This window comes from Triturus cristatus, chromosome 10 (genome assembly GCF_964204655.1).
Source record: "Triturus cristatus chromosome 10, aTriCri1.1, whole genome shotgun sequence".
NCBI lineage: Eukaryota > Metazoa > Chordata > Amphibia > Caudata > Salamandridae > Triturus > Triturus cristatus.
This window is the reverse complement of record NC_140593.1, coordinates 97,500,765-97,528,026: the sequence shown is the minus strand read 5'-3', so window position 1 is coordinate 97,528,026 and position 27,262 is coordinate 97,500,765. Positions and strand designations below refer to the sequence as shown.

Sequence of the window (27,262 nt, the reverse complement as noted above, 5' to 3'; positions counted from 1 at the left end):
AAACAGTCACTGGTGCTTCCATTTCAACAGTTGTGAGGATACCAGGAATCTGGTGTCCTGTCAATTCATTGTCATAGTATTTTTAGGCACCATTTTCAGACTGTCCATTGGGCCAATACATTAAGTGGATCAGCACTGGCTATAATGTGTCCTTTTACCAAAATGTTGTTGACCATATCTTCAAAACAGCATGTTATGGTAAAGATTTTCTGGTAGTAAAGGCACTTGAGTGACTGAAGAGCACTAACTGCACTGATTCGTCAGTTCCCTTTCTAAACTGGACACTATAGTTGGAGAAGAACCACAACTCAAAATCGTCTGAAAAATAAACGTTTTAAAGCTAATATTTTCAAAATCAGAAAAACAAACTCATGCTAACGAGGCCAGACCTCACTGTTGCCCAAATTATTCATGCATTACAGACCAAGAACATCCTGCAGGGAGACATCAGCTTCTGCATTCATGCTCCTTGTGTCTCAAATAGACACACTCCCTCTTTCCAACAGTCTGTACTCACAGCCCTTACAGAGGAAGAGGAACAGTCACAGCATCTCTTTTATGGGGACTGGATGTGAAAATCTTCTCAGCAGAGGAGGAGACGAGTTAGTAAAAGCCCTTTATCCTGAGCTAGACTCACTGCCACAAATTCCAGTTCCCTCTTAGTCTTGTTATGAGGGGGCACCAGACCTTTTTACCCAGAGGTCTCTTAGGGAGCCTATCGGGTGAGCTTATCTCTGCTGAACAGAGCACAGTAAAAAATAGGGTCTCAACCTGTGGACTTGCAAAGTGTCAAATTCACTGCAGAAAAAACACAAGGCAGGCTAGAAAAAGAAAAAGGAGCAGGGTGGCATTGATATTCCAGCCCTAAATGTTACTTTAATTGGCTGAAGGAAGTAAAAATTGTTTTTTCCAGTGATGTAACAAATTGCTCTTTTAAAATGGGAGAAAAGTGTTTTAAAGTTTTCTGACATAATAATAGCAGATTGTGTGCTCTTCAACAACATTCACAATACCAACATAACTGAGGAAGATATCCACTTTAGAAAATTGTTACTTGTCACCCTTTTTTTGAGTCTTTTGAATGTGGACTTGGTTGTTTTTCTCTTTCCTGTTAGCACTCTAGCTCGGTTGCTTTTCCCTCCGATGGACGATAACCTATTGAAGTTCCTGTATGATGACAATCAACGTGTTGAGCCAGAGTGGTACATTCCCATCATTCCGATGGTTTTGGTCAATGGTGCGGAGGGCATTGGTACAGGATGGGCCTGTAAAATTCCAAACTACGACACCAGAGAGATTGTAAATAATGTCCGACGAATGCTGGATGGCCTGGACCCTCATCCTATGGTAACAGAGCTTTTTTGTGCACCTGATCTCATGTATTTACCTGTCCATTCACCTGGTTGAAAATGCATGTTTTCTTGTTGGAGAGATGTGATGGGATAGACTTGTGGTTTGCCTAAGCACATGATAGTACAGTTTTATAAATCAAATATAAATCAAATCCTATTTGGCAGCGTAAATCAATCCTGAATTCACACGATGTGCCCTATTCCGCCATAGGTATGCAGTCTTCAAGCCATAATCTCCCTGCCAGCAGATATTTCGCCAGCTGTAGTGCCACATGTTAAAAACACAATGTGGAAGAGACAGGTTGATCAAATGCATTGTAGTGTAAGAGGGGTCAGTGGTTTGGGAGCCCCAAACTATATAGAAAGAAAGAAGCAGGGGCATGGCGGTACTCTCTCACCTGGTAAAGAACGAAGCAGCATGGGGGTCAAATAAAGGAATATTAAACAAAGCAGACTGTAGAAACCAGGGGAAATAAACTTCTGCTTTTCCACAGTAAAACAGATGAGCTGCATCCAAACGTGTGTGGAGACATGAGGGTAGGATTTTTTTTTTTAAAAAAGGTGAAATCACTGAGTGGCAAAAAACCACACAAAGAGCCTGTCGGCATCTGTCCTGTGGTGAAATATCCATAGAACTCTGCCATTCAGAGTCTGCGGCTGGAAATTGTTGATTTTTGGGCATAGACCAGTGGGCATGTTTTAGATTTCCCCCTATGATGTCAGACTTATGTTTACAATGCTCCAGTGCCTGTTTGCCATCTTCCCATTCTTTTTTCTGCCATTGGATTTGAAAGCGAGTCCACAGCTTAGAGTTGAAGACAGCGAAGAATCTGAGGAAGACACTAATATTGTAAACAATGGAGAGAGATATCGAAGAGAGAAAAATGGAAATAGCTGAAAAAAACTGCAGAAAATACAGGTTTTTCTGTTGGACTTCCACCGTATGGTTAGAGAATGTACATTTAAGGGATGGTAAATGTTTGAGTGTCCATGTGGTCTCCGAAGGCAAAGAAAGTACCCCTTAAGGTCAAACACTAGAAACCCCAAAGAAACCACATACCCATGAGATGACAAGATTGCAGTGTGGTCTACAACCCCGAAACCACCCTTGAGGTCGAAGCACTGGGCTGTCGAAGGCAAAACAAAGACCTCAAGAGCCTAACCGATTGAAATAAAAAGAAACTGCTGAGAGTGACAATCACCCCTTGACTTGACTCCAAAATGCAATGAAATGGGGGAAGGTAAAGGAGCCGTAAAGACCTTTAGACTCTAAAAAGGAAGATGTACTTGACGAATGCCACTGAGCAGTGTGCTCTCGACTTCCAAAGAAATGTAAACTCTATGCCAAAATGGTGCGATTGCAGCAAAATAAGAAAATCTTCGACAAATCCCTCAAGAGATTTCAAATTCCCTCAAAGCCAACAGGGGAAACAACTAAGACAAGAGGGTCAGTCAGAGGCATCTCTAACGCCAGAACCATGAGGTATTTGAAGAATATGAAGACCCCATATCTAAAACATGTGAGCAGGACCTTTAGCAGAATCTTGATACTGACACACATGAGGAAGGTTTTGACTCCTACCCATCTAGGCTTTCTCTACCCAAATACCTTTCACTCTAATGCTGTCAGTAAGGGGGAAGATCATGCATATAGGGTTCAACTACAAGTGGAGCAGACAATGATATGCTTCCTATTAGAGACTCTACTCCCTGCACAAAAGACAACCTAATTCTTGCTAATTTTGCCTAGATTATTAACATGGGAAGAAGGTATTCAATGAACCTACACCACCCAAATCGGCCACACCTGGGTGGAGACAAAAAATACATTTAAGAGCTATATTACCATTTGAGGATGCTTCACAAGAACCCTTACAGCCTCTGCAACTGTCACCAACTAGGATACTATTCACAATGGCATCCATGTTTCTGGAGACTTCCATCTTCCCCAGTGAGACCTCCATCCCCTACAATGGTGTAGGAAGCTGGTTCTGTATATGGTATTAGTCGGTTATACCGTGCACAGAATCCAGGGGTTCACCAAAAGTGTACAGGGCTCAATGTAAAACCCAAAGTGCTCTATTAGTGGTAGTGTGGGTGAGCAGGCTTAGGCCTAACACAGAGTGGAGTTCAAAACATTTATTGCATAGCATTGACCAATAATGGACACGTGACTCAGGAAAATCAGACCAATTTTAGAAAATCATACTTGGTACTTTAAGGCCAAGATCTTCACAGTAAGTTAAGTGTGTTTTTAAATAAAAAACATTTTCACTTTGAAAAATCTACACTTAAAAACTTTTCAATGCAGTTCAATGTTATCCTATGGGAAAATAGTGTTGCGGTTAAACAGTTAAGTAATGCACTTACAATTCCAGCCTTCTGGACAAAAAGTCAGCAAGGGTCCGGTGAGTACCAAAATGGCACCACCAGCTACACCGAGACGGCCGGGTGCAGGGGTTACAAATCGGAGGTTGGCCCAATGTTTATTAACGGAGACTTGTGGTGCCTAGAGTCACACTGCTTGCAGGTAATTAGATTGTTTGCAGAGGCCAAGCTTTGGGGGTTAGCACAGCGGGGGTGGGGGTTGCACAAAGCAGCATCAAATATACATTACCAGTGGCACAGGGACGGCCAGGTGCAAGATCAGTGTTGGGCGCCTAATGCTTTTCAATTGAGTTAATTCTTTTGGCAAACAGGCTGCAGGCGTTGAAAGGGAGGTTGCAGGAGAGAGACCAATGACAGCAGAGGTAAGTAGAAGTGTAGGGGGTCGTAGGGGCACAGTCAGTTCAGTTCACCAAGACCCAGGGGCTTCCGGTACAGGGGTGCCTTTCGACGTAAGAGTCTTCTTACTGGAGCCGGTCAGGGGGAGCCTCTGGATTAACACTGCAGACGCCGCCGTGGCGATTGGGAGAGGCCAGCTAACACTGGACATGAGGTCAGGATCGCTTGGGAGACTTCACTACACAGCCACTCACTCATGACGGGGGCATCTGGTGCAGTGTTGGCAGAAGACACGGATTTGCCTTCATCCAGGCCCTTGGAGTTTATTTATTCTGGGACCGGTCCGCTGTCCACGGAAGATTGGACAGCGGGCTCGGATGTAATCTTCGCGCTCCGGTTCCCAACAGCTTCCAGTTCGACGATCGACGCGCAATCCTCACCCCAATTCGCGGTATTGTTTTCGATCGCGATCTCCCCACTCGACGCGCCTCTCATCGGCAAGACCTTCGGTTCCAGTCGTCGACGGCGGCCTTCGGGCCTACCCAAGCTCCGGTCCTGGCTAATGGAAAGGACTCCATTTAGAAAGTGTCCTCGATGTGGGTCAAAATTCCCCCACACAGATCTCCACGAGGTGCGCAACCTCTGCCTCTCCCCTGAACACAAGGCTCGAGACTGTCCGGCGTGTAAATCCTTCCGGTCCAAGAAAACAATTCGGGACCGAAGAGCCAGAAGAACCATGGCACACACTCCGGCGATCCCGGACGACATCTTTGGGGAAGGCGTTGACGCTCCAGAAGAACACCACACCGACGAGGGACTCGACCGCGCCTCCGAAGCCGACGATTCAGATGTGGAGGACATCACTCCGGCACAGAGGGTCGTGAGTACTACTCTACCCCCCCCACCCTCGCCGGCACCGAAAAAGGCTTCGGTCACGCCTTCGGGCCTAAGCAAGACCAAAGACACTGCTTCCCACACCGCACCTTCGGGGCCGGTAAAGAAGCCAATTAAGCCTTCAGGCGGCTTGGGCTCGAGCCAGCCCATCGTTGGAGCCGATAAACACCCTTCGGCACCGAAAAAGAAACCGGCCTCCATCTCGACACCGAGCCCCACACCAAATTACTCGGGATCGAGACCCAGCTCCTCGGCACCGACCCCATCCTCGGTACCGACAAAAGCCCACAAGACCACCGGCACCGACATTTTCGAAGCCGAAATCCATCTTGGTGCCGACGAAACAACCGGAGCTTCCCAAGCATGGTTCCAAACAACGAACCAGCACCGACAAGCCTAAAAAATCATCGGCCCCGGCGGACCAACCAACCTCTCCAGAACTATTTACACCAGATCCCTTACAAAAAACATTAACTAAGGATCCCAAAACTGGACATTTAATGCTCTCTATCAAAAAGAGACAATTAGACAAACCTGCTCCGCCTCCACGTCCAAAAAGGAAGGACTCTGCTACCTCCCCTTTCAGACTACCTTCCCCACCTCCTCCACCTTCACCACCCCCACCTCATCATTCCTCCACTCAATTCCCAGATGACGATGGTCAAGGGGATCCATACGACAATATAGGGGATGTACCCCAAGATATACCTACAGGGGACCCCACTCCCACAGGATCTCCAGACCCATGGGACGATTATAATATCCGTGATGTCCCTAACATCCCACAAGATGATCTTTACCCTTCCAGACCTTCTCCACCAGAAGACTCCTTGGGGTTCAATCATTTATTGCAAAGGGCGGCACACTACCACACGGTAGATTTACATACCGACCCAGTGGAGGAGGATTTCCTCCTAGACACATTTGACACCACACATAGGACCACCTCCATATTGCGTATGCTAAAAGGTGTTATAAAACATGCGCCGGAGGTCTTTAAAGACCCAGTCAGGGCCAGGGTCATTAACCCGCGCATTGCGAAAAAATATAAAGCCGCCCCAACAGACCGCTCCTACATCAGAGGGCCAGCTCCACTAGATTCTCTGGTGGTATCCACAGCACGGAAAAGGGCCAACTCTCAGGCGTCAGATGATGAACCACCACCTGACAAAGAGTCTAAACTCTTGGACGCATTAGGCAAACGTACTGTATCTCAAGCGGCCAATATATGGCGTATCGCCAATACACAAGCACTACTTGCGAGGTATGACAGGGCCCATTATGACGAGCTAGAAGCCATAATGCACCGTCTCCCTGATAAATACAAAGCTAGGGCCAATGAGCTAATTCAGGAGGGCAAAACAATTACTAATACCTCCATACGTTGTGCCTTAGACGCAGCAGACACAGCCTCTAGGGCTATCAATACTAGTGTCCTCCTCCGTTGCCATGCCTGGCTAAGGATATCCGGTTTTAAACCGGAGGTACAAGCCTCCCTCCTCAACCATCCCTTTGACCAGGAACATCTTTTGGCCCCAAAGTGGATGACGCCCTAGAGAAAATGAAAAATGACACGGACACGGCAAAATCCATGGGAGCCTTACAATCTCACCCTCCCAGACGCTCCTTTCGCCGCTCTTCCTTTCGGAGCACATCCAGAGGCTACTCCTCAGACTCCGCTTCCACTGCATACAAATCCCCTACTCAGTCCACCTTTTACAAGGGGTTACCAAAGAGGCGGCTACAGGGGCAACAATAACAAAGGCAGAGGCAAAACAAATACTGCCCGCTCTGCCACCGCGCCTCCCCAATGACTTCCCTCCACTTCCCCCAGACCATCACACTCCGGTCGGGGGCAGACTCCAAAATTTCCTTCCGGTCTGGACTACCATCACCTCAGACAAATGGGTAACACAAATAATTCGGTCAGGCTACTGCCTAGAACTAACATCTACCCACCCCAAACATTCCACCCAGACAACGCCTGATGTCACCAGAACATCTGCGGCTACTCAAGCAGGAGGTAATCTCCCTCCTAGACAAGGAGGCAATAGAACACGTTCCAACCAACAAAATATGGGGGTCTTCTCCTGTATTTTCTCATACCAAAAAGGGACGAGACTCTACGGCCCATTCTAGACCTTCGGCCCCTAAATACATACATACACTCAGACCGCTTTCATATGGTGACGCTTCAGCAGGTACTTCCGCTACTTTCCCAAAACGACTTCCTCACCACTTTGGACCTAAAAGACGCTTACTTCCACATTCCAGTGACCAGGCCCACAGTAAGTACCTCAGATTTGTAGTGGATGGCCAACACTACCAATTCAAAGTGCTCCAGTTCAGAGTCACAACCGCACCACGAGTATTCACCAAGTGCCTAGCAGTGGTGGCAGCACATCTGTGAAGACAACACATTCATGTCTTCCCTTACCTAGACGACTGGTTGATAAAAGCCAGTTCCTACAATCCTTGTGTACAACATACACACACCACCATCCAGCTACTTCATCAGCTGGGCTTCACGGTAAACCACAAAGTCCCATCTCCAACCATCCCACATAAAACAATATCTAGGTGCCACTATAGACACCTCAAAAGCGCTCGCCTACCCCAATCCTGCCAGGATTGCGAGCATCCAGGCTCTGCGCGCAAAATTCATAGTACAACACTCACTTCCAGGTCGGGTGTTCATGCAACTAATAGGGATGATGGCCTCATGCATCTTCATAGTACCTCAGGCAAGACTCCAGATGCGTCCTCTCCAAGAGTGCTTAGCGCACCAATGGAACCAGGCCCAGGGTCAATTAACAGATCTGGTGTTGGTAGACGGTCGTACCCATCGCTCTCTGCAGTGGTGGACTACCACAAACCTTTCCAAAGGTCGACCGTTCCTGGACCCGGTTCTACAGATAGTACTAACAGACGCATCGCTCTCCGGCTGGGGAGCTCATCTATTACATCTCACCATGCAAGGCAAATGGTCACCTCAACAAAAGCTACTCCATATCAACCATCTGGAGTTACTAGCGATCTTCCTAGCCCTAAAATCCTTTCAGACACAAATTTTGGGCAAAGCAGTCCTAATCCGCACAGACAACGCGACAGCCATGTGTTCTATTCAAAAACAAGGTGGCACACACTCTCCACAGCTCTCTCAATTAGCACAGAGCATATGGAGATGGGCCATACCCCGGAAAATCTTTCTCCTTGCCCAACATGTCCCAGGAGTACAAAACACTATGGCAGATCTATTCAGCAGACAAACACAACAACTCCACGAGTGGGAACTTCACCCGCAAGTTCTTCACCCATTCTTTCAAATGTGGGGGCATCCACAGATAGACCTCTTCGCCACCCACGAAAACAAAAAATATCCAAGCTTCGCCGCCAGATACCCACACCCATTGTCAAAAGGCAATGCGATATGGATGAACCGGTCAGGCAGATTTGCGTGCGCTTTTCCGCCTCTCTCACTCATTCCACTAGTAGTGCGCAAACTACAACTGCACTTCCTCACACTAATATTAGTAGCGCCAATTTGGGCCAGACAACCGTGGTACACCACACTGCTGGAACTATCGGTAGTACCGCATCAATAATTACGCCTCTCTCCACACCTCTTAACCCAGAACCATGGAGAGATCAGACTCCCGGACCCAGCTCAGCTCAACCTTGCGATCTGGCTCCTGAAATCCTAGAATTCGGGTACATAAATCTTCCCCCTGACTGTATGAACGTCATCAAGGAAGCTAGGCGCCCTACCACTAGAGCGTGCTACGCCGCCAAGTGGAAACGTTTTGTTATCTGTTATAACAACACCATCAATCCACTAGATGTGTCCATTCAACACATCATAGGCTACTTACTCGACCTACAAAGGTGCAATCTAGCCTATACGTCCATTCGACTTCACCTAGCAGCCATAGCAGCTTACCTACAAAACAGGCAACATCTCTCACTCTTTAGAGTACCTGCCATTAAAGCCTTCATGGAAGGCCTTAAAAGAATAATTCCCCCCTGAGTGCCACCCTCACCTGTGTGGAACCTAAATATCATTCTCACCAGACTAATGGGACCTCCTTTTGAACCCCTACACAAATGTGAACTTCAATTCTTAACATGGAAAACTGCTTTTCTTGTAGCCATCACTTCCCTCAGAAGGGTCAGTGAGATACAAGCATTTACTATTCAAGAACCTTTTCTACAAATGCACCATAATAAGGTGGTTCTCCGTACCAACCCAAAATTCCTTCCCAAAGTCATTTCTCCTTTCCACCTAAACCAATCGGTAGAACTACCAGTATTCTTCTCGCAACCACAAACTGTTGCAGAAAGAGCTCTTCACACACTAGATGTCAAACGAGCCCTACTCTACTACATCGAGAGAACACAACCTTTCCGTAAGACCAAACAATTTTGTCTCTTTCTCTCCACCACACAAGGGCAACCCCATCTCCAAGTCGGGACTAGCTAGGTGGATTGTCAAGTGTATTCAAATTTGCTACAATAAGGCAAAACGAAAGCTATCCGTTCCCCCTAAAGCCCATTCTACACGTAAAATAGGGGCTTCAATGGCTTTTCTAGGGAACATCCCATTAGATGATATCTGCAAAGCAGCTACATGGTCAACACCGCACACTCACCAAACACTATCTGTTGAGTAGCATGTTCCTTTAAGCAAGCTCGGGTACAGAGATTCTTTAGGTGTGACCACCACTTCGAGAGGTAAGTTGGGTAGTTGGAGGATAGGTAGGTACCCAGTAGTTGGGCACAGGGGGCCGCAGGGCGCCGGGTGCAGGGGCGCCTTTTGATGTCGGGAAATCTTGCCCTCTCTTCGCGGTTTGGGGGTGTGGGTCCCTGGTTCTGAGGCTGCAGGCGTCGTCAGGACCGTCGAGGTGGGTCCTTGGGTGCCGGATTCGGGGTCACAGTCGCCGGGGGGTTGTCATCGGGGTCTTTGTCCACTCCAGCACAGGCCAGGCTTGGTGGGTGCAGTGTGTGCAGGGTTCGCGGTTCCTGTCAGGTGCCAGGGGTGAGTTGCTTGCTTTGAGCAGCGCCACTGCTTGTGGGAGTCCCAGATGCTCAGAGTCGTAAGGTAGCCAGGTCCTCCGGGGTTTGTGAGGTTGCTGGCCACAGGAGATGCCGGGTTTTAGCAGGAGTAGGTTCGAGGGTTGACAAGCCGGTAGGGCTGGGGCCAAAGCAGTTGGTGTCTTCCTCTGGTTAGCAGCTGCACGGCAGGTCTTCTTTCTTCTTGATCTTCTTTGCTGTTTTGGAATCTGGAATCTAAGGAAGGAAGGTTCATGGTGCCCCTAAATACTAGATTTAGGGGCGTTACAGGTAGGTAAAGGGCAGGGACCAATGGGTCTCTGCCCTGGGGTGGGTACACCCCCTATCCTGCCACTCTCCTGTGGGAGGGGGGCACTAGGCTAGTCCATATTGTGCAGGGCTTCCCATCTGCAAGATGGCGAGAGCCCGGAGATGTGCTTCACATTGCCTCCCCCACCTGAGGGGTGGGGGTTGGCAGAGGCTGGCACACACCCCCTTTCCTTCCTTGGGGTTTCCGGCCACTCTTCCCGCCAGAGTGGGGGTCAGAACTGGTAGGGGCCAGTTGCTGAGTACAGCAAGTGGCCTGAAGAAGCTCACAAAGGCGGAATGCCTTTGAAGCTTCCCCTGCCCATCCTGGGGGAGGAGACTTAGCACCTCACCCAGGATGTACATTGTTGCAGGCCCAGGAGAGCAGATGGCTCTCTACCCAGGGGTCCAGCAAAATGTCTGCTGTGTGGCAGCCTAGGCAGCCCCTCAGACAAGAAGTGGATTGTAGGTTAGGTTCAGGGGGCATCTCTAAGATGCCCTCTGTCGTGCATCTTACAGTAAATCCCACTCTGGCATCAGTGTGGGTTTACTGTGCTGAGAAGTTTGATACCAAACTTCTCAGTCTTCAGTGTAGCCATCATGGTGCTGTGGAGTTCCTGTTGATGACCTCCCAGCACCATATACTCTTGATGGCAGCACTGCACTTAAAGTGCCCAGGAATGGACCTAGGTTCTGTTGGGGCACAGGGCTCATGCACCTGTGCCCACACCACTGGCATAGGGCACCCAGCTAGAGGGGTGACTGAGGTATGCCAGGGCAGTGTGTTGTTGGTATGGCACACAGGGATGTGTGCCATGTCGACTTTGTTTTGTTCTGCACCAAGACATTCAGCCTGCAAAGGCAGTGTGTGTGTGTCAGGGTACAGGGCCTCTAAGGGTGGCACAATAAGTGCTGCTGCCCTTAGGGGCCTTCTCTGGTCACAAGGCCCTGGGTACCTAGGGTACCATTTACCAGGGGCTGACATGTGGCCAGAGATGCCAATTGGGTTTTGGCTGTTAGGCAGTTTTTAGGTAAGGAACACCGGCCCTGGGCACCTGATTGGCAGGAGCACAGGGCACAACAAGGAAAAGTGCATCAATTATCAGGCAAAAAGTGGGGTGGTTACTGCAACAGAAACCCACTACCTTACAGTCTCGCCTATGCTAGAGCTTTTGGCTTTGGCAGTATGTTTTAGCAATGCTGTTCACCAGAATGGCTGCTGTACAGCTTGGCTAAAAGTTAGTGGGGTAAAGGAAGAGTTGCGTGGAATGGAGTGTCTTAAACTGTCTTGGAGTGTCGTACATTAGAGTTGAGTGGTGTGGAGAGGAGTGGAGTGTCATGGAGTAGCATACAGTGTTGTGGAGTGTCGTGGAGGTAGAGCTTCTGAGTGCAAGAGTCGTAGAATGGAGTACAGTGTTAGAGTTAAGTAGAATATCATAGAGTGTAGAGGGTGTTGCGTAGAGTAGATTGTCAGTGGAGTGGCGTAGAATGTTGAGGAGTTGAGTGGGGTGTCAGATCGAAGTGGCAGAGTGGCATAGAGCAGAGTGGCATAGAGTTTCAGATTGGAGTGGCATGGAGTGGAGTAGTGCGTCATAATAAAATGGAGTTAAGTGGCAAAGAGGAAGTTGTATAGAGTGTCGTAGAGTGGAGCAGTGTTGTACAAGGGCATAGAGTGGTGACGATTGCTGTTGAGTGGATTGGCATTGAGTGGAGTAGTGTGTCAGTGGAGCAGAGTTTAATAGAGGAGAACATCATAGAGTGGAGTAGCATGGAGTGTAGTGTCGTAAAGTGAAGTATAGTAGAGCGGCCTACACTGTAGTGGCATATAGTACAGTGTAGATTGGCGTAGTGCATTGGCGTAGAGTGCATTGATGTAGAGTACAATCGTGCAGAGTAGATTGCAGTGGCATGGCGTGTCGGGGTCGCGTAGAGTATTGTGGCGTTGAATGTAGTAGCATAGTGGCGTAGAGTGCAGTGGAATGGTGCAGGGGCATAGAGTACTGCAGAGTAGAAAGCAGTAATAGAGTACAGTGGCGCGTAATAGAACAGAATGGCGTAGAGTGCTGTGACGTAGTATGCAGTGGCAAAGAGTAGAATGTTGTATAGTGGCATAAAGTGTAGTGGTGCAAAGTAGTTGGCGTAGGTGCAGTGGCGTAGGGTGCATTGGTTTTGATTAAAAGGGTGTAGAGTGCAATGGTTTAGACTACAGTGACAAAGTGTAGACTGCAGAGGAGTAGAGTGACTCTGCCTATAGTGCAGAGTGCAGGGACATACAGTGGTGTTGAGAGCAGTGATGTAGAGTACAGTGCCGCACAGTAGAATAGAGTTGTGTAGAGTGCAGTGACGTAGATTGCATTGATGTGTAGTGACGTAGCGTGCAGTGGTTTAGAGTACAGTGTCATAGTGTAGAGTGCAGTGGTGTAGAGTAGATTGTTTTGAGTGTAGTGGTGCAGCGTAGAGAGCAGTGGCGTAGAGAAGATTGTTTAAGAGCAGAGGGAAGTGCTGCAGGGTGGAGTGCATTAGTGTAGAGTAGTGGCACAGAGTGGAGTGACACGTAGTAAAGTGGAGTGGAGTAGAATGCAGTGGCTTAGAGTATATTGTGTCAGAGTAGAGCAAAGTGGTGTGGAGTGGTTCAGGGAAGAGTGCATTGCTTTAGAGTGCACTGGTGAAGAATGGAGTGTTGCGGGGTGCACTGGCAAAGAGTGGGGTGTCGTGGGGTGCACTGGCAGAGTGGGGTGTTGCGGGGTGCACTGGCGAAGAGTGCAGTGCTGCATAGTTGAATGGGTGTGAGAAAGTGCCTCTTTTGCATGGTTAGTCCTCCACATTTTGCCTAGTCTTGATGTGGTTTCAAATGTAGTGTACATGGTCCTTGCCAACCAGGTGCCCTGTGCAAGTGCTCCTTACCTAAAAAACAAGCTCCCAATCTGCCCCTTGTAAGTCCTTAGTAACTGGTACCCTGGGTACCTAGGGCCTGAAAACTGAAGATAGTCATTTTTATAGGCAGAATAGGTAAGTCGCCCGTCTAGCAGGCCTCACACCTCTAAGACAGGGTGTATTATACTACAGGTGAGGACATAATCGCATGAGCAAATATGACCCTACAATATTGGGCACCATTTTCTAATATTGTAAATGCCAGTGAAGCCATAGAAAGTGCATGGGCTGAAAACCTGACAACTCAAGTTAAACAGCCTCATGATGGCTTCACTGAGTATAGGAGTGTTTGGTACCAAACTACTCCTTTCAATAAACCCACTCTGATGCTAGTGCGGGATTTATTGTTCAGTGTACCCAGAGGGCATCTCAGAGGTGCCCCCTGAATCTCTACCAATCCTGGTGTGGTCTCTGACCAGCTGTAGGCTGCCAGGCACCACCAGACATGTTTCTGTACCCGGGTGGAGAGCCCCTGCTCTCTTGGACCAGAAACAAGGCACATCCTGGGCATGCCTCCTCCCCCAGGATCGGCCAGTGGTCAAAGAGGGAAACTTCAAAGGCCTGCCGCCTTTGTAATGCACTCCCCAGCCTCTTTAAATTGCAGCCCCTGCCCCCCCCCCCCCCAGCCCCCAATATGAGCAGGAAATTTCAAAAAGAAACCTCTGCCAACCCCACCCCTCAGGTGGAGGCAAGCTAGGTCAACCACACTATCAGTTACAGCCATCTTGAGGATGGGGTGGGACCCCTCCAATCAGGGCTAGGTCTATGCCCCCTTCCACATGAGGATGGGGGCATAGAAACATAAGTATGGCATAATAGAGGGTGTAGTCACCCTAGGTGCGGTGCCCATTGGCCCTACCTGCTGCTCCCCTAAAGCATCTCCTAAATTCAGTGTTTAGGTGGCCCCCTCAGACCTGTACCCCATATCTGCGAGGACCTAAGAAGCAAGAAGACACCCTGAAGCCGGAAGACAACTGCCTTGGCCCCAGTCCTACCGGCCTGTCTTCTGCTTTGACCAAACCTGCGACCTGTCTTGCAGCACAACCTTCAAAACGCCTGGGAGGACTGTTGCCTTCAATGAAGACTCCTGAGGACAGCGGACCTGTCCAGAAGAAACCGACTCCAAAGACTCTGGATCTGTGCAGTGAAGTCTCCCCGGCGATGCTGACCTCTCCTGCGACGGCACCTGCAGTGCGACTCCAGAGGTTCCCCCTGACCGCGACCAGCTCCGGTAAGAAGAGAACGACTTCGAAAGGCACCCCTGCACACGAAGTCTCTGGGCCTTACTGAGCTGAACCAACCATGCCCCTACAACCCCCTCTATATCCCACCTTACTGCTTCTGTTGGTCTTCGTCCAGCAACCTTCGGTGCCACGCCTTCAGCCTCTTTGTCGTCCGGAAAATCCTCATGAAAAGCATTGGGCGCCAGACGTCAAATTCGCACCCAGCCGCCCCTGCACCACTGATGGTGTATGTTTGGTGCTGCTATGTGCCCCCTCTCCGTGCTTGTGCTAACCCCCAAAGCTTGACCCCCTGCCACCGGTTTACTTACCTACAAGCAGTGTGGTTTGACACCCCCTGTCTCCATTGGAAAGCATTGGGTCGAACCATGTGTAAGAAACTGGCTCTATATATACTACACCAAAATGAGGTATAGTGTGTATAGAGTCCAAGTGACCCCAGAGGTAGGCAGAGGTTAAAGTGGTCGACCAGTAAGGCAGTATCAGAGGACAGTGTTAAGCATTTGATGTACACACTCAGTCAGCAAATGAATTCACAAACTCAGTAACTGAACTCTAGGCCAATTGTGTTTGTATAAAAATATATACTGTTCTATTTTTAGAACCAAGCAAGCCTGGCACTGGTAAGCATTAAATACTTTTCAGTAATAAGTTACTGGATATAGAACAGTTTGAAAATGCAATAGCAATTGTACTTTGTTTGATTTACAGGGGATGCAGTAGGTTGCAACACTTAGAAAATACAGTACATTGAAATGAATAAGCTTTTTCAGTAAATTACAGGTAAGTTACTTTTTGCGTTACTTTTCTAACTCAATGCTGGATACCTAGATTCAGCACTTGGACATTTCCTGGAAACAGGTAAGTAACTAAGTTTTTGTTATTCGTATGATTTTTAAAGAATATTTTTAGATTTCAAAACTCCACACTTAAAAAAAAAGTTTGGAAGAAAATTGTCAATGTTATCCTGTGGAGGAAAAACAGGTTACCGGTTCTCAGGTAAGTAATCGACTGGGAGTTAAGATTCTGGGTCTAGACTCAGGAGTCCCCCATGGTCAGTGACCCACTTTTTTTTCACCCTCAACTGCACTAGGGCGGCGGGGTGCAAAGTGTTGAGGCCCTATTTTATCCTATGGAGGATAGGGGGACTCCGGTAGGTGGCTGCTGGCAAGCAGGCCACTGGGCTGTGGGAGAAAAGCTGCTAGGGTTTAGGTCAGGGCAACTAGGGAACCAAATTAGCACCGAAGGTGCACCCTCAGCGGCACTAGCGCGGCCGGGTGCAGCATGCTGTTTTGATGTCGGCTGCCCTGTTTTCAATTGAGAACCTCCGGTTTGCAAAAGCACGGCAGGCAGGGAGACGAAGGACTTCTGGGTGCGACCACCACATGGAGAGGTAAGTTGGGAAGTTAAGGGTTGGTTAGGCACCGTCGGTTTGGGCACACAAGGCCTTGGGGCGTCTGGTGCAGTGGTGCCTTTTGGGGTCAGATCTTCTTACCAGCTCCTGGTCGCGGTTAGATGGGCCTTCTGGATTTAGGCTGCAGGTGTCGGCTGGAGGCTTGAGGCAGGTCAGGGGTTGCTGGATCTCAAATCCGGATCGCCGAGGTGACCTCCTCGTGGTGTTTTTCCACTCGAGCTTGGGCAGGGTTCCGCAGGTGAAGAGTGGGTTGGATTCACCGTCTCTGGCTGGTGCCAGAAGCTGCAGTTTGAACAAATCCGGTGTTCACTGGAGATGCAGTCTTTAGAAGTGAAGTCAGGCAGGTCCTCTGGGTTTCTTGAGGTTGCTGGCTGCAGGACACACCGGGATTTCACAGGAGCAGGTTGAGGGGGAGACAGGCCGGTAGGGCTCAGGCTAAGTCAGTGGGCGTCATCCTCTTGTTAGCTCTGCACGGCTCTTCAGTCCTTATTATCTTCTTTCATGTTTCTTGTCTGGATCTGAGGAAGCAAGGTTCCGGGTGCCTCCTAAATACTAGATTTAGGGGCATTACGGGTAGGTAAGGGCAGGGACCAATTGGTCCCTTACCTGGGGTGGGTACAAACCCTATCGTGCCACCCTCCGGTGGGAGGGGGCAGGAGCCTGTCCCTGGTTGGCTGTGTCCCCCAACCTCAAGATGGCGGGGACTCGAGGTTGTGCTTCACCTCGCCTCCCCCACCTGAGGGGTGGAGTTGGCAGAGGTGGACACACCTGTCTTCCTCACTTGTTTTTCCCGCCCAAAGTGGGGGGTAGAACCAGTGGGGACCAGTTGCTGAAAGCAGCAATTGGTCTGGAGAGGCTCACAAAGGTGGCATGCCTTTGAAGCCTCTCCTTCGTGAGCCCTGCCCATCCTGAGGGAGGAGGCTTGGCACCTCGTCCCAGGATGTGCATTGTTTCAGGCCCCCGAAAGCAACAGGCTCAGGGGTCTAGAAGAATGTCTGTTGGTGGCAACCTAAGCAGCCACTCAGTCAGGTCACTAGGAGTTGGTCAAGTTTCAGGGGGCATCTCTAAGATGCCCTCTGTTGTGCATTTTACATTAAATCCCACACTGGCATCACTGTGGGTCTAATGTGCTGAGAAGTTTGATACCAAACTTCCCAGTTTTCAGCGTAGCCATTATGGTGGTGTGGAGTTCGTAATATACTCCCAGCACCATATACTCTTAATGGCAGCACTGCACTTACAGTGCCCAGGAATGGACTTGGGTACTGTAGAGGTACGAGTCTCATGCGCCTGTACCCTCACCAGGTAGAGGGGTGACTGATGTATGCCAGGGCAGTGGTTTGTGGGCATGGCACAGAGGGATGTGTGCCATGTCGACTCTTCACTTTGTTCTGCACCAAGACACGCAGCCTGCAAAGGCAGTGTGTGGGTGTAAAGGTACAGGGCCTCTAAGGGTGGCACAATAAGTGCTGCAGCCCTTAGAGGACTTCCCTGGTCACAGTGCCCTGGTACCTGTAGTAACATTTACCAGGGGCAGACCTGTGGCCAGAGATGCCAATTGGGTTAGTTTTAGGGAAAGAACACAGGCCCTGGGAACCTGATTGGCAGGGACCCAGGACACACCAAGAAAAAGTGCATCAGTAGTCTGGCAAAAAGTGGGAGGTTACTGCAACAGAATCCCACTTTCCTACACCATGATCTTGACCTCTGCATCCGGCCGCCTCTCTGCCGCTGGTGGTGCAGTTTTGTACCTACCTGACCACTGGCCTGTGCTGACTTTTGACTCTGAAGACTAAAATTGTAAGTTCGATACACACCTGATTAACCACAATATTGTTTCCTCATAGGATAACATTGGACAGTGTGAAAAAGTTTCTACGTGTCGATTTTTGAAAGTGAAAAGTATTTTTAATTAAAACGTACATACCTTATTACAAGACCTGGGTCTTAAAATAAAGTACAAAGTATAATTTTATAAAATTGGTCTAGATCTCCTTCTTACAGTGGTGTAGAGGGCACTGGCATAGAGTAGTGTAGAGTGCAGTAGAGTGCATTGATTTTTAGTAAAGTGGTGAAGAGTAGATTGTTCCAGAGTAGAGTGCACTGGCGCAGAGTAGATTGTTTCAGAGGTGAGTGCAGTGGCGCAGAGTAGATTAAAGTTGCGTAGAGGGGACTGACATAGAGTGCTGTGTTGCAGAGTAGGGTGGGGAAGCGTGCAGTGGTGCCTAGTAGAGTAGTTTGTGGTAGAGTGCATTGGTGTAAAGTAGAGTGGAAAGGTTTAAAGTAGAGTCGTAGTGTGGAGTGGTGCAGATAAGAGTGCAGTGACGCAGTATGGAGTGGCGTAGTGTGCAGTTAGGTAATGTAGAGTATGCATGGTATAGTTGCATACTGCCATTCCAGACAACACCTCTTTAGTTGAAATGACCATTACATTTGCACTGATAAAAGTATACAGTGTTCAAACCATAATGTGTAGAAATGCCATCACCCAATGTATTGATTTGTTCGTCAGCACAGCTCATTCACAAACATTTAATTTTTGTTGTGTGCTAGAAAAGAAAAATAACATTCTGCAGCAGACCCCCAGTAGCCAGGATAATTGTCTCATAAATCCTCTCACTTTGAAGTCGGAGAAAGAAAAATAAACACCAAGCTCCTTGGAAGACATAGCCTGACATTTGACCCCCATCCTTCAATACACATCATATGTGACAAGATAAGAACAAGATTTAAAGGCCTGTTTGCAGAAAGTGAGTTTGTGGAAGAATACTGTAAACAAGGTTTGAGCAATGGGAGGGACAAACTCAACCTGGACAGCCTAAAGCACCTAAAGCCAGCACATGTGAGTTACAAACCTGAAAGCCAACGCTAAGCAACAGGCGGAATGCATTCCTAAGTCTACTTTCTGAATGTCCCCAAGAAACCTTCATGCGACCTAAAAAAAGAGAGAAAAGGGACAATTCTACACCAACCCAGTAGATGGTGGAATAATGGACAGCTTGTGAATCCAGAAATTATTTAATGCTGGAAAACCATTCCTACAACTAAGTAACCTTTTTGTTCATCATGGTGCCAAAGGTTCCGGAGATGAACAAATGGTTCTACTAGCATTGCCATACATAACATTTTTGCATGTGTGTACTACCTACCCTGCCATATTTGTTGTCCCAGTTTGGGTGTAATAGAATTCCAGCAGGCTAAAGCAACACAATGTGCAAGTGGCACAGTAAGTTAAGGTGATATCTTTTAAGGTTGTTAATTGTAATGATTTATTTTGATCCATAACCTGGCTTTGAACCTAGTGCAATCATATTTATGTTCTGGCCTTCTGTAGCATTGTGGCCTGATCATGATTTTGAAAATTTCATTCGTTATTGCAATGATCACAGGGTTTGCCAGAGTCGCCCAAATGTGTGTCAAATACTTGCATATGGTGTAGAGCCTGATTTTTTTTGTTTGCTCGTATGGTAGTGGCAAAGAGATTTACTTCAGATGCATTTTCTTCCACTGCACGTTTTACGTTTGGGGTGGAAAGCAAGGCTACTTGCAGCCACAGATGAACATCTCGGTGTGAGAACTTTTTACAGTCCATCATTGGCATTGTCATGTTATTTTCGTTACAGCTCCCAAACTATAAAAATTTTAAGGGCGCTATTCAGGAACTTGGCCAGAACCAGTATGCGGTCAGCGGTGAAATATATGTGTTAGACCGAAACACAGTTGAGATTACTGAGCTTCCAGTCAGGACTTGGACGCAGGTGAGGAAATGTTAACCATATCTTGTGAGCACAATCTTAACTTATATTTTAACAGATTTAGCTTTTTTTAAGTTTCTTTATGACTTAAAAGTAAGGGACCTTTTCCATTAGTACCAAGGCAGCATATTTTGTATTCTCTACAATAAAAATGGGGAGTGTCCATTACTATCTACTTTTCCGATAATAGTGCCAGATCTACAATTCACTCCACTCTCCTCTATGACCTTGTATTGTTTCAGGTGTACAAAGAACAAGTTCTTGAACCCATGTTAAATGGGACAGAGAAAACTCCAGCGCTAATTACAGATTACAAAGAGTACCATACGGATACAACTGTGAAATTTGTCGTGAAAATGACAGAAGAGAAACTGGCACAAGCAGAAGCTGCAGGACTTCACAAAGTCTTCAAACTTCAAACAAGTCTCACTTGTAATTCGATGGTAACCTTTCTGTGTGCTTAACATAATCTAGTATTTAGCTGCTAGGGTTTTTTTTAGCCTGCTTCTGTAGTTAAGTTTTCTTGTTTACATTCCACTGTCACTATTCCGATATTTGGTTTGATTTGGTCCTAAATTATGCAACCTGCCCTTTTGTAATCTAGCCCATGTTCATGGATTTTTGATATCGATCACAGTTTAATAATTTATATTTAACTAATAAACGTAGCTCTTTACATTAATGAATTATCTTTGTTAACATTGCATGGATTGTTATTCTAATCTGTGCAGTAACTGTACAAACAATTCTAAACCTGACACTTATTATTGCTTCTATGTGTACATTATTTAATGACTGTAGAATCTGTACTGATATCACCATTTGAGACGATGTGGGTGGAAGCATTAGTTGCTTTGTAGCGCAGTTGATAACCTAAGCAAGAATGCACACAGCACTGCTATTTTATTCATGTGACACATGCAGCATCCCAACTTCTGCTCCCTTTTTCGGTCTTCCGCACGTGTTAAAGTTGGCCACCAGCTTCACAAGTATTATTGTTTTCTTTACCTGGGCATTCACCGGTGGTTCTTTTTGTGTTCCTGCACACTCACAGGAGAAGCAAAATTATGAAGGCTACAATTTAGGATATTAAGCTTTTTTTATGGTGTAAACAAATTAGATCTAAAAAACAACTGGTAAGGCTGAAGCAGTTGTAAAGTGGGCAATTAATGTTTGATTTCATTCTGTTGTGTCACTTTGGTCATACCTAGCTCTGAAGGAATTGGATCTTGAACTAAGTCTGTTATTACTCTCTTCATTGCGAGTGGTCTATTTTCATATTAATTGTGTGGCATCCTTCACCTTTCTTCACATCTAACAAAATTCATGATTACATGGCAAGTGCCAGTTATAGTCTTTCTGTTTACAATTTTATTTCTTTACAAGCAGATTTGAGTCTTCATTGTGTTAACCTTCTCAGTGACTTGATAGTATTGAGTGTGGTCCTTCAAGGTGAAGACTCTGCCAAAAGAACACATCAGTTCAGATTATATCTACTTTACTGGAACAAGTTTTCTGATGAATATTTAACAGTTTTATCTAGCACCAGTCTATTCCCTGCTTTACATGATTGGCATACAAGGATACGCTCTCAGATGGATCTGTTCCTTCCGCACGGGAACAGCCCAAAGACACCCATCACATCAGAGACCAAAAGATTCATATGCGGAGTCGCACAGAGATCGTCCCTCAGCCCCACCCTTTTCAACATATACATGACACCGCTCGCCAACATCATCTGATCACAAGACATCACTATCATTTACTCCGAAGACACAATAGTCACCCTCTCCCTGCCGTACAAAACAAACACAGCCAGAACCAACTACAGGACCATGGTAGCAGAATGGATGCTATTGTACTTCCTGAAGCTCAACTCAGGCAAGATGGAAGTATTGGTCTTCGGCAACAAGATCTCCCCATAGGACTCCACCTGGTGGCTGTCGGAGCAAGGACCTTTACCCTCACCCACAGACCATGCACGAAATCTAGGGATTAGCCTAGAAGACCAGCTCAGCATGACAGCTTAAGTCAATGCAGTGTGCACCTCCTTATTCCACATCCTATGCATGCTGTGAAAAATGTTCAAATGGATGCCACAGAGCACCATTTGTTCTCCCACAAGTACTCATCACAAGTAGGCTGTACTAGGCCAACACTCTCGACACCGGAATCTCCAAACAAATCCTACACAAACTCTGGAACACTGCTGCAAGACTCCTACTCAACCTCCCACACGACATGCACATTGCACCGTTCCTCGGGAAGCTTCACTTGCTCTTCATTCAAAAGCTAAGCCAATTCAAACTTCTAATGCACATATACAAAGCCCTACAAAACACAGGACCAGAATACCTGAATAGCCGCATATACTTCCACTAACCCAACAGACACCTCTGCCTCACTCTCACACTCAATTTCTGGATCCATTAAAGCAAAATTGGATGTCTCATTGTCCTACACTGCTCTCAAAACATGGAGCAATCTCCCTCAACACCTTAGATCCTCCTCCTTTCTTCATGAGTTCCACAAGAAGCTGAAGAACTGGCTTTTCATATAAGCACCATGGGGACCACAAACCTACATACCTGCCCAAGCGCCAGGATACCCTCTCTGATGATTAGTGCCCTATACAAATCAATATAACATAACATGGCTACACTTGTTTAATAAACCTTAGTCATGCCAAGTCACTTATGTTTTCTCTGCATACCTTATGCGGTCATTGGTTTAGTCTGAATTCAGCATCTCTCTTCAGCAACTGGTCTGTGTCTCACGGTGTCCCCCTGCACATGTACCTTTTCTACTTTTATCACTAATGGCGTCTTCTGGAGCAAGAAGGGTTCACTCGTGCTCAGCTCTAGCTTGTTGCAAAAATGTGCAAATAATGCCCCTTTTGCAGAAGCAAATGCTACTTCTTGCTTCCTCCTTCTAAGATGTATGTCCACCATGTAATCTCCATTGCTGCCGCTGTTACAATAGGCACACAAGATAAGTGAAGTATTTTCTTTCTTTTCTGTTAGTTTGGACAGTGTTAAAACGTTGAATTCTTAAAGAGAAAATATGCCAATTAAGTGCATGCAGTTAGCATAACTGTTCATTCAGTTAATTTTTAGGCCCTATGCCAGTTACATTCCCTACTACTAAATGCAACCGTGTTTACATGCAGCCAGGCTGGTCTTAAATACAGAATGAATTATTATTCAAAGCCACTTCCACGCATGACACCAACAGGAGTAATAAAGTGCTTTATGAGCGACATGGTTGATGATTTAATTAATAGCAGTTAAAAAATTCTTACACTCTGCAGATTCATCATGGTCATGCCCACTTCCTCTCAAATAAGCACACTTGTGAACGCCTTTGTCATAGGGGCAGGTTGTGTAGGTTCAAATGCTCATTAGTGATTTTATTGCAAATTTGTTTCACATAACCCACATTTGGTTTACTCTCAACTTGCTTGACACCAATGCTGATTTCTTACTGTTCATCTAGTGACAAGAAACTCCCAACTAACCATTACTTGTCTTGTGCAGGTACTGTTTGATCACATGGGTTGTCTGAAGAAATATGAAACTGTGCAAGACATTCTGAAGGAGTTCTTCGACTTGCGATTGCAGTATTATACATTGCGAAAGGATTGGCTGGTAGGAATGCTTGGGGCGGAAGTTGCCAAGCTCTCCAACCAAGCCCGTTTCATTCTGGAGAAGATACAGGGAAAGATAACAATTGGTAAATCCTACATTTTACCTTTGAAAGATGGAACAGGAATCTTTTGTTGTGTCCTTTAAATCGAAGATATAATATGTATGTACTTTCTCAGTTATTTTATGTTTATCCTATTTGTATCCTGCCAACGATTTCCTTTCTCTGTGCCATGATGCTGAAATAATCTGACTGTCCCCAATTTTTCTGCTATGGCTTTGTTTTTGAATTGCCAAATTGAAGATTCCTCTGGTGCAGAGGAAGGCAACAGTACACATGTGAAAACAGTGATGAATGCGTAGCATGTAATTTTGTCATATTCTTTCCTTTCCAAAACTTATTCGGGCATTGTTTGAGCATGAAATCAACAATGAAACAAAACCTCTGAAACAAAGCTTTGTAATCTTAAAGTTACATATAATTGAAAAAACTTGCAGTAAAATGTAACGTCAGCACATCCTCTTCAAAGCATACAAGCAGGGAAATCTTTAGTACTGCAGGACAAATCGGCCTCAGACATAGTCAGTTAGGAATTTTAACACTCAATCTATAAAGCACACTAACATCCAAAGCAGACACATCTACATCTTCCGTTCATGAAAATTTAGAATCTGGAAAAACATTCGAACTCTAGCTCTAAATCTGAAGTCTTGGATCCGAAACACTCGTCATCGAGCTTACAGGAGACAAAATAGTCTAAAAACGTACAGTTGACCATTCTTCAGAGGCGGTTCAACCATTTTTTGAAAATTTGCTACAGTAATTGGACAATAAACAAAAACACTTGGTAATTCATCCAGATACAGGAAGAATACTTACTAGACCTTCTCAAAAACAGATAATTCCTGCAAAGAAAAGAAAACGGGAGGATAAAGCAATCAGTCCATTTAGGATTACTCCTCCAATACATCATACACCTTCTCTTCGACAGCCTCCAGACCATGAGGATATACTCTCAGAAGGGTCAACACATACTTTTGCAGGTGATGGGGGTGATGATGATGATGATCAACACACACTACCCCCATGATTGGGATACATTTGATTCAGATCACCCTGATGACACATATCCAGACCTTTATCCCTCTAAATCCTCTCCACCAGATAATACCACTACATATTATGACCTTATTCATAGACCAGCAAATTTTCAGAAGGTACCTTTGCATACCCAGGAAATAGAGGACGACTTTTTATTTGAAATTCTTTCCTCCACACACAAATCAACCCAATATTTACCAATGTTAAAGGGTATGCTTAGACATACTGCTGATATTTTTAAAGAGCCCTTAAAATCTAGAATTATTATTAGTGGACAAAAAATATAAACCTTCCCCAACAGACCCTGCCTACATCAGGACTCGCTTATACCAGAATCCGTTAGTATTTGCAACAGCACGTAAAAGAGTAAACTCTCAAGCAACTGATGCTCCACTACCAGATAGAGATCAAACATATAGATGTAGCAGGGAAAAGGGTTGCAGCACAATCTTCTTATCACTGTAGAATTGCTGACTCTATAGTTCTGTTACCACGGTATAACAGGTCACACTGGGATGAGAGAGACATTTTATAACATCTCCCAGAACAATACAAAATATGGGCATACCAAATTACATCAGAGGGTAAACTTTTATCACAAACATAAGGTGTGCTCATAATGATGCAGCTGAAACAACATCCAGGGGAATAAATACCAGCCTTATGCTAAGAAGACCTGCATGGCTAAGGGTATCTGGTTTTAAACCAGAATTGCAACGAAATATGTCTTCCTTTTGATGGTGAACACCTATTTGGTCCACAAGTGGACACTTTGCTAAACAAAATCAAAAAAGACAATGAGACTGCAATGTTAATGGAAGCACTACAAACAGTCTCAAAGGGGCACATTTTGTCGCTCTTCATAACGCGGTGGATCGAAAACGACCTCCTCTGACACATCCACCCCTTTTAACAAAACTTAAGTCCCCAAAGAGGATATTATAGAGGATCTTACTGAGGGAATAATAACAGGAAGAGGAGGAGGAGGAGGTTTCCAAAAATACTTCCTCTCCTACAACCAAATAGTGACTCAACTATCATTCCCCCGATCACACAACACCGGTCGAGGGAAGACTACAACAGTTCTTTCCACAATGGGTAAACATCACATCAGATCAATGGGTGTTTGGATGTTATCCAACATGTTTGTCTGGAGCTAACCTCAACTCCTCCAAAGATACCAACTCGTTTTCACATGTCTACACAACATCAAAACCTGTTAAAAGAAGAAATTCAAGCTCTATTAAAAAAGGAGCAATGGAATCCGTGTCAGTACAACAGGGAAAGGGGGTTTACTCCCATAACTTTCTAGTTCCCAAAAAGGATGTAACTCTAAGACCAATATTAGATCTGAGACTTCTAAACAGGTATACCCTATCAGAAGATTTTCAAATGGTCACTCTTCAGGATATAATCCCGCTTCTAGAAAAAGGAGATTTCATTACAGCATTCGATCTAAAGGATGCATATTTCGACATTCCAATTCCTTCACCGCACGGGCAATATCTCGTGTGTGCCTTCAACGGACAACACTTTCAGTTCAAAGTGTTAATGTTTGGGGTCACCACAGCCCCCAGGGTATTTACCAAATGTCTGGCAGTAGAAGCAGCCCATTTAAGGAGACAAAATAGACACGTATTGTCATATCTAGACGATTGACTTTTCAAAAGCAATACAAATCACACGTTTGCAAAGCACTCAGACAATCAATTTACTGCACAAACTGGGTTTCACAGTAAACGCAGTAAAATCACACCTACCACCACTGCAAGTGCAACCTTACTTTGGAGCAATCCTAAATTGTCAAACAGGAGTAGCTTACCCCAGTGCAGCCAGAATTCAGATTTTCAACAATCTGGTGCCACTATTTCAGCCTCTGAAACAAATATCTGTGAGAACAGTTCTGCTTCTTCTGGGAAGTATGGCCTCATGCATAGCCATAGTACCTCATGCATCCTCAACCATGACTGGTGCAACAATGGTCTCAAGCGCAGGGTCATTTAGATAACTCGTGTTGATCAGCAGTCAAGCTTGCCGATCTCTGTAATGGTAGAACTACAATAAACTAGTACAGGTACGGCCGTTTATAGACCCAATTCCGCAAATAACCATTACAACGGATGCATCAGTGATGGGTTGGGGAGCACATTTACAGGACATAACTGTGAAAGGGCACAGGACACAGTCCGTCTCTTCTACACATCAATCAAATTGAACTCTTAGCAGTTCATCTGGCGATGAAAGCATTCCTTCCTCACCCAAAAGGCAAGGTAGTTTTGATCAAAATAGAAATGACAACCATGTATTATCTGCAAAAACAAGGAGGTACAAATTCTCCACAATTGTCTCTGATAGCACAAAAGTTATGGAAGTTTGCTCTACAGCTCAACATTCAGTTGCTTGCACAGTACATACCAGGAGTAGACCATTATTTTGCAGATCTTACACAGCAGGACGCGCCAACAGGTCCACAGGGTGGGAAATAAATGTACAAGTCCCACACCCATTCTTCGAACAATGGGCACAACTGGACATAGATCTATTTGCAACGCCACAAAACGCAACATACAAAAACTTTGCTTCCAGATTCCAACTTCCACAATCCAAAGGCAAAGCACTGTGGATCAATTGGTCAGGGATATTTACTTACACTTTTCCACCTCTCCCCATTTGTCATTCGCAAACTAAAACTGACATCCCTCACACTGATACTAATCGCTCCAACATGGACCAGACAACCATGGAACACAACACTAGTGGAGATTTCGGTAGCACCACATCAAATGTTACCCAACCGACAAGATCTTCTCACGCAGAACAAAATAGCAATACTGCATTCAAATCCCA

At 46.0% G+C, this 27,262-nt stretch overlaps 1 protein-coding gene across 4 annotated transcripts in view; it reads left to right on the top strand.

Moving 5' to 3' along the window:
- Window positions 1-27,262, top strand: part of TOP2B (DNA topoisomerase II beta) — a 497,734-nt gene that overhangs the window by 302,738 nt on the left and 167,734 nt on the right. For all 4 annotated transcript variants that reach the window (XM_085630531.1, XM_085630530.1, XM_085630533.1 and 1 more), the window contains exons 21-24: window positions 1,116-1,347; window positions 19,538-19,672; window positions 19,912-20,112; window positions 23,206-23,401. In XM_085630531.1, coding sequence (XP_085486657.1) covers window positions 1,116-1,347; window positions 19,538-19,672; window positions 19,912-20,112; window positions 23,206-23,401 — 764 coding nt within the window. The remainder of the gene's footprint in view (window positions 1-1,115; window positions 1,348-19,537; window positions 19,673-19,911; window positions 20,113-23,205; window positions 23,402-27,262) is intronic.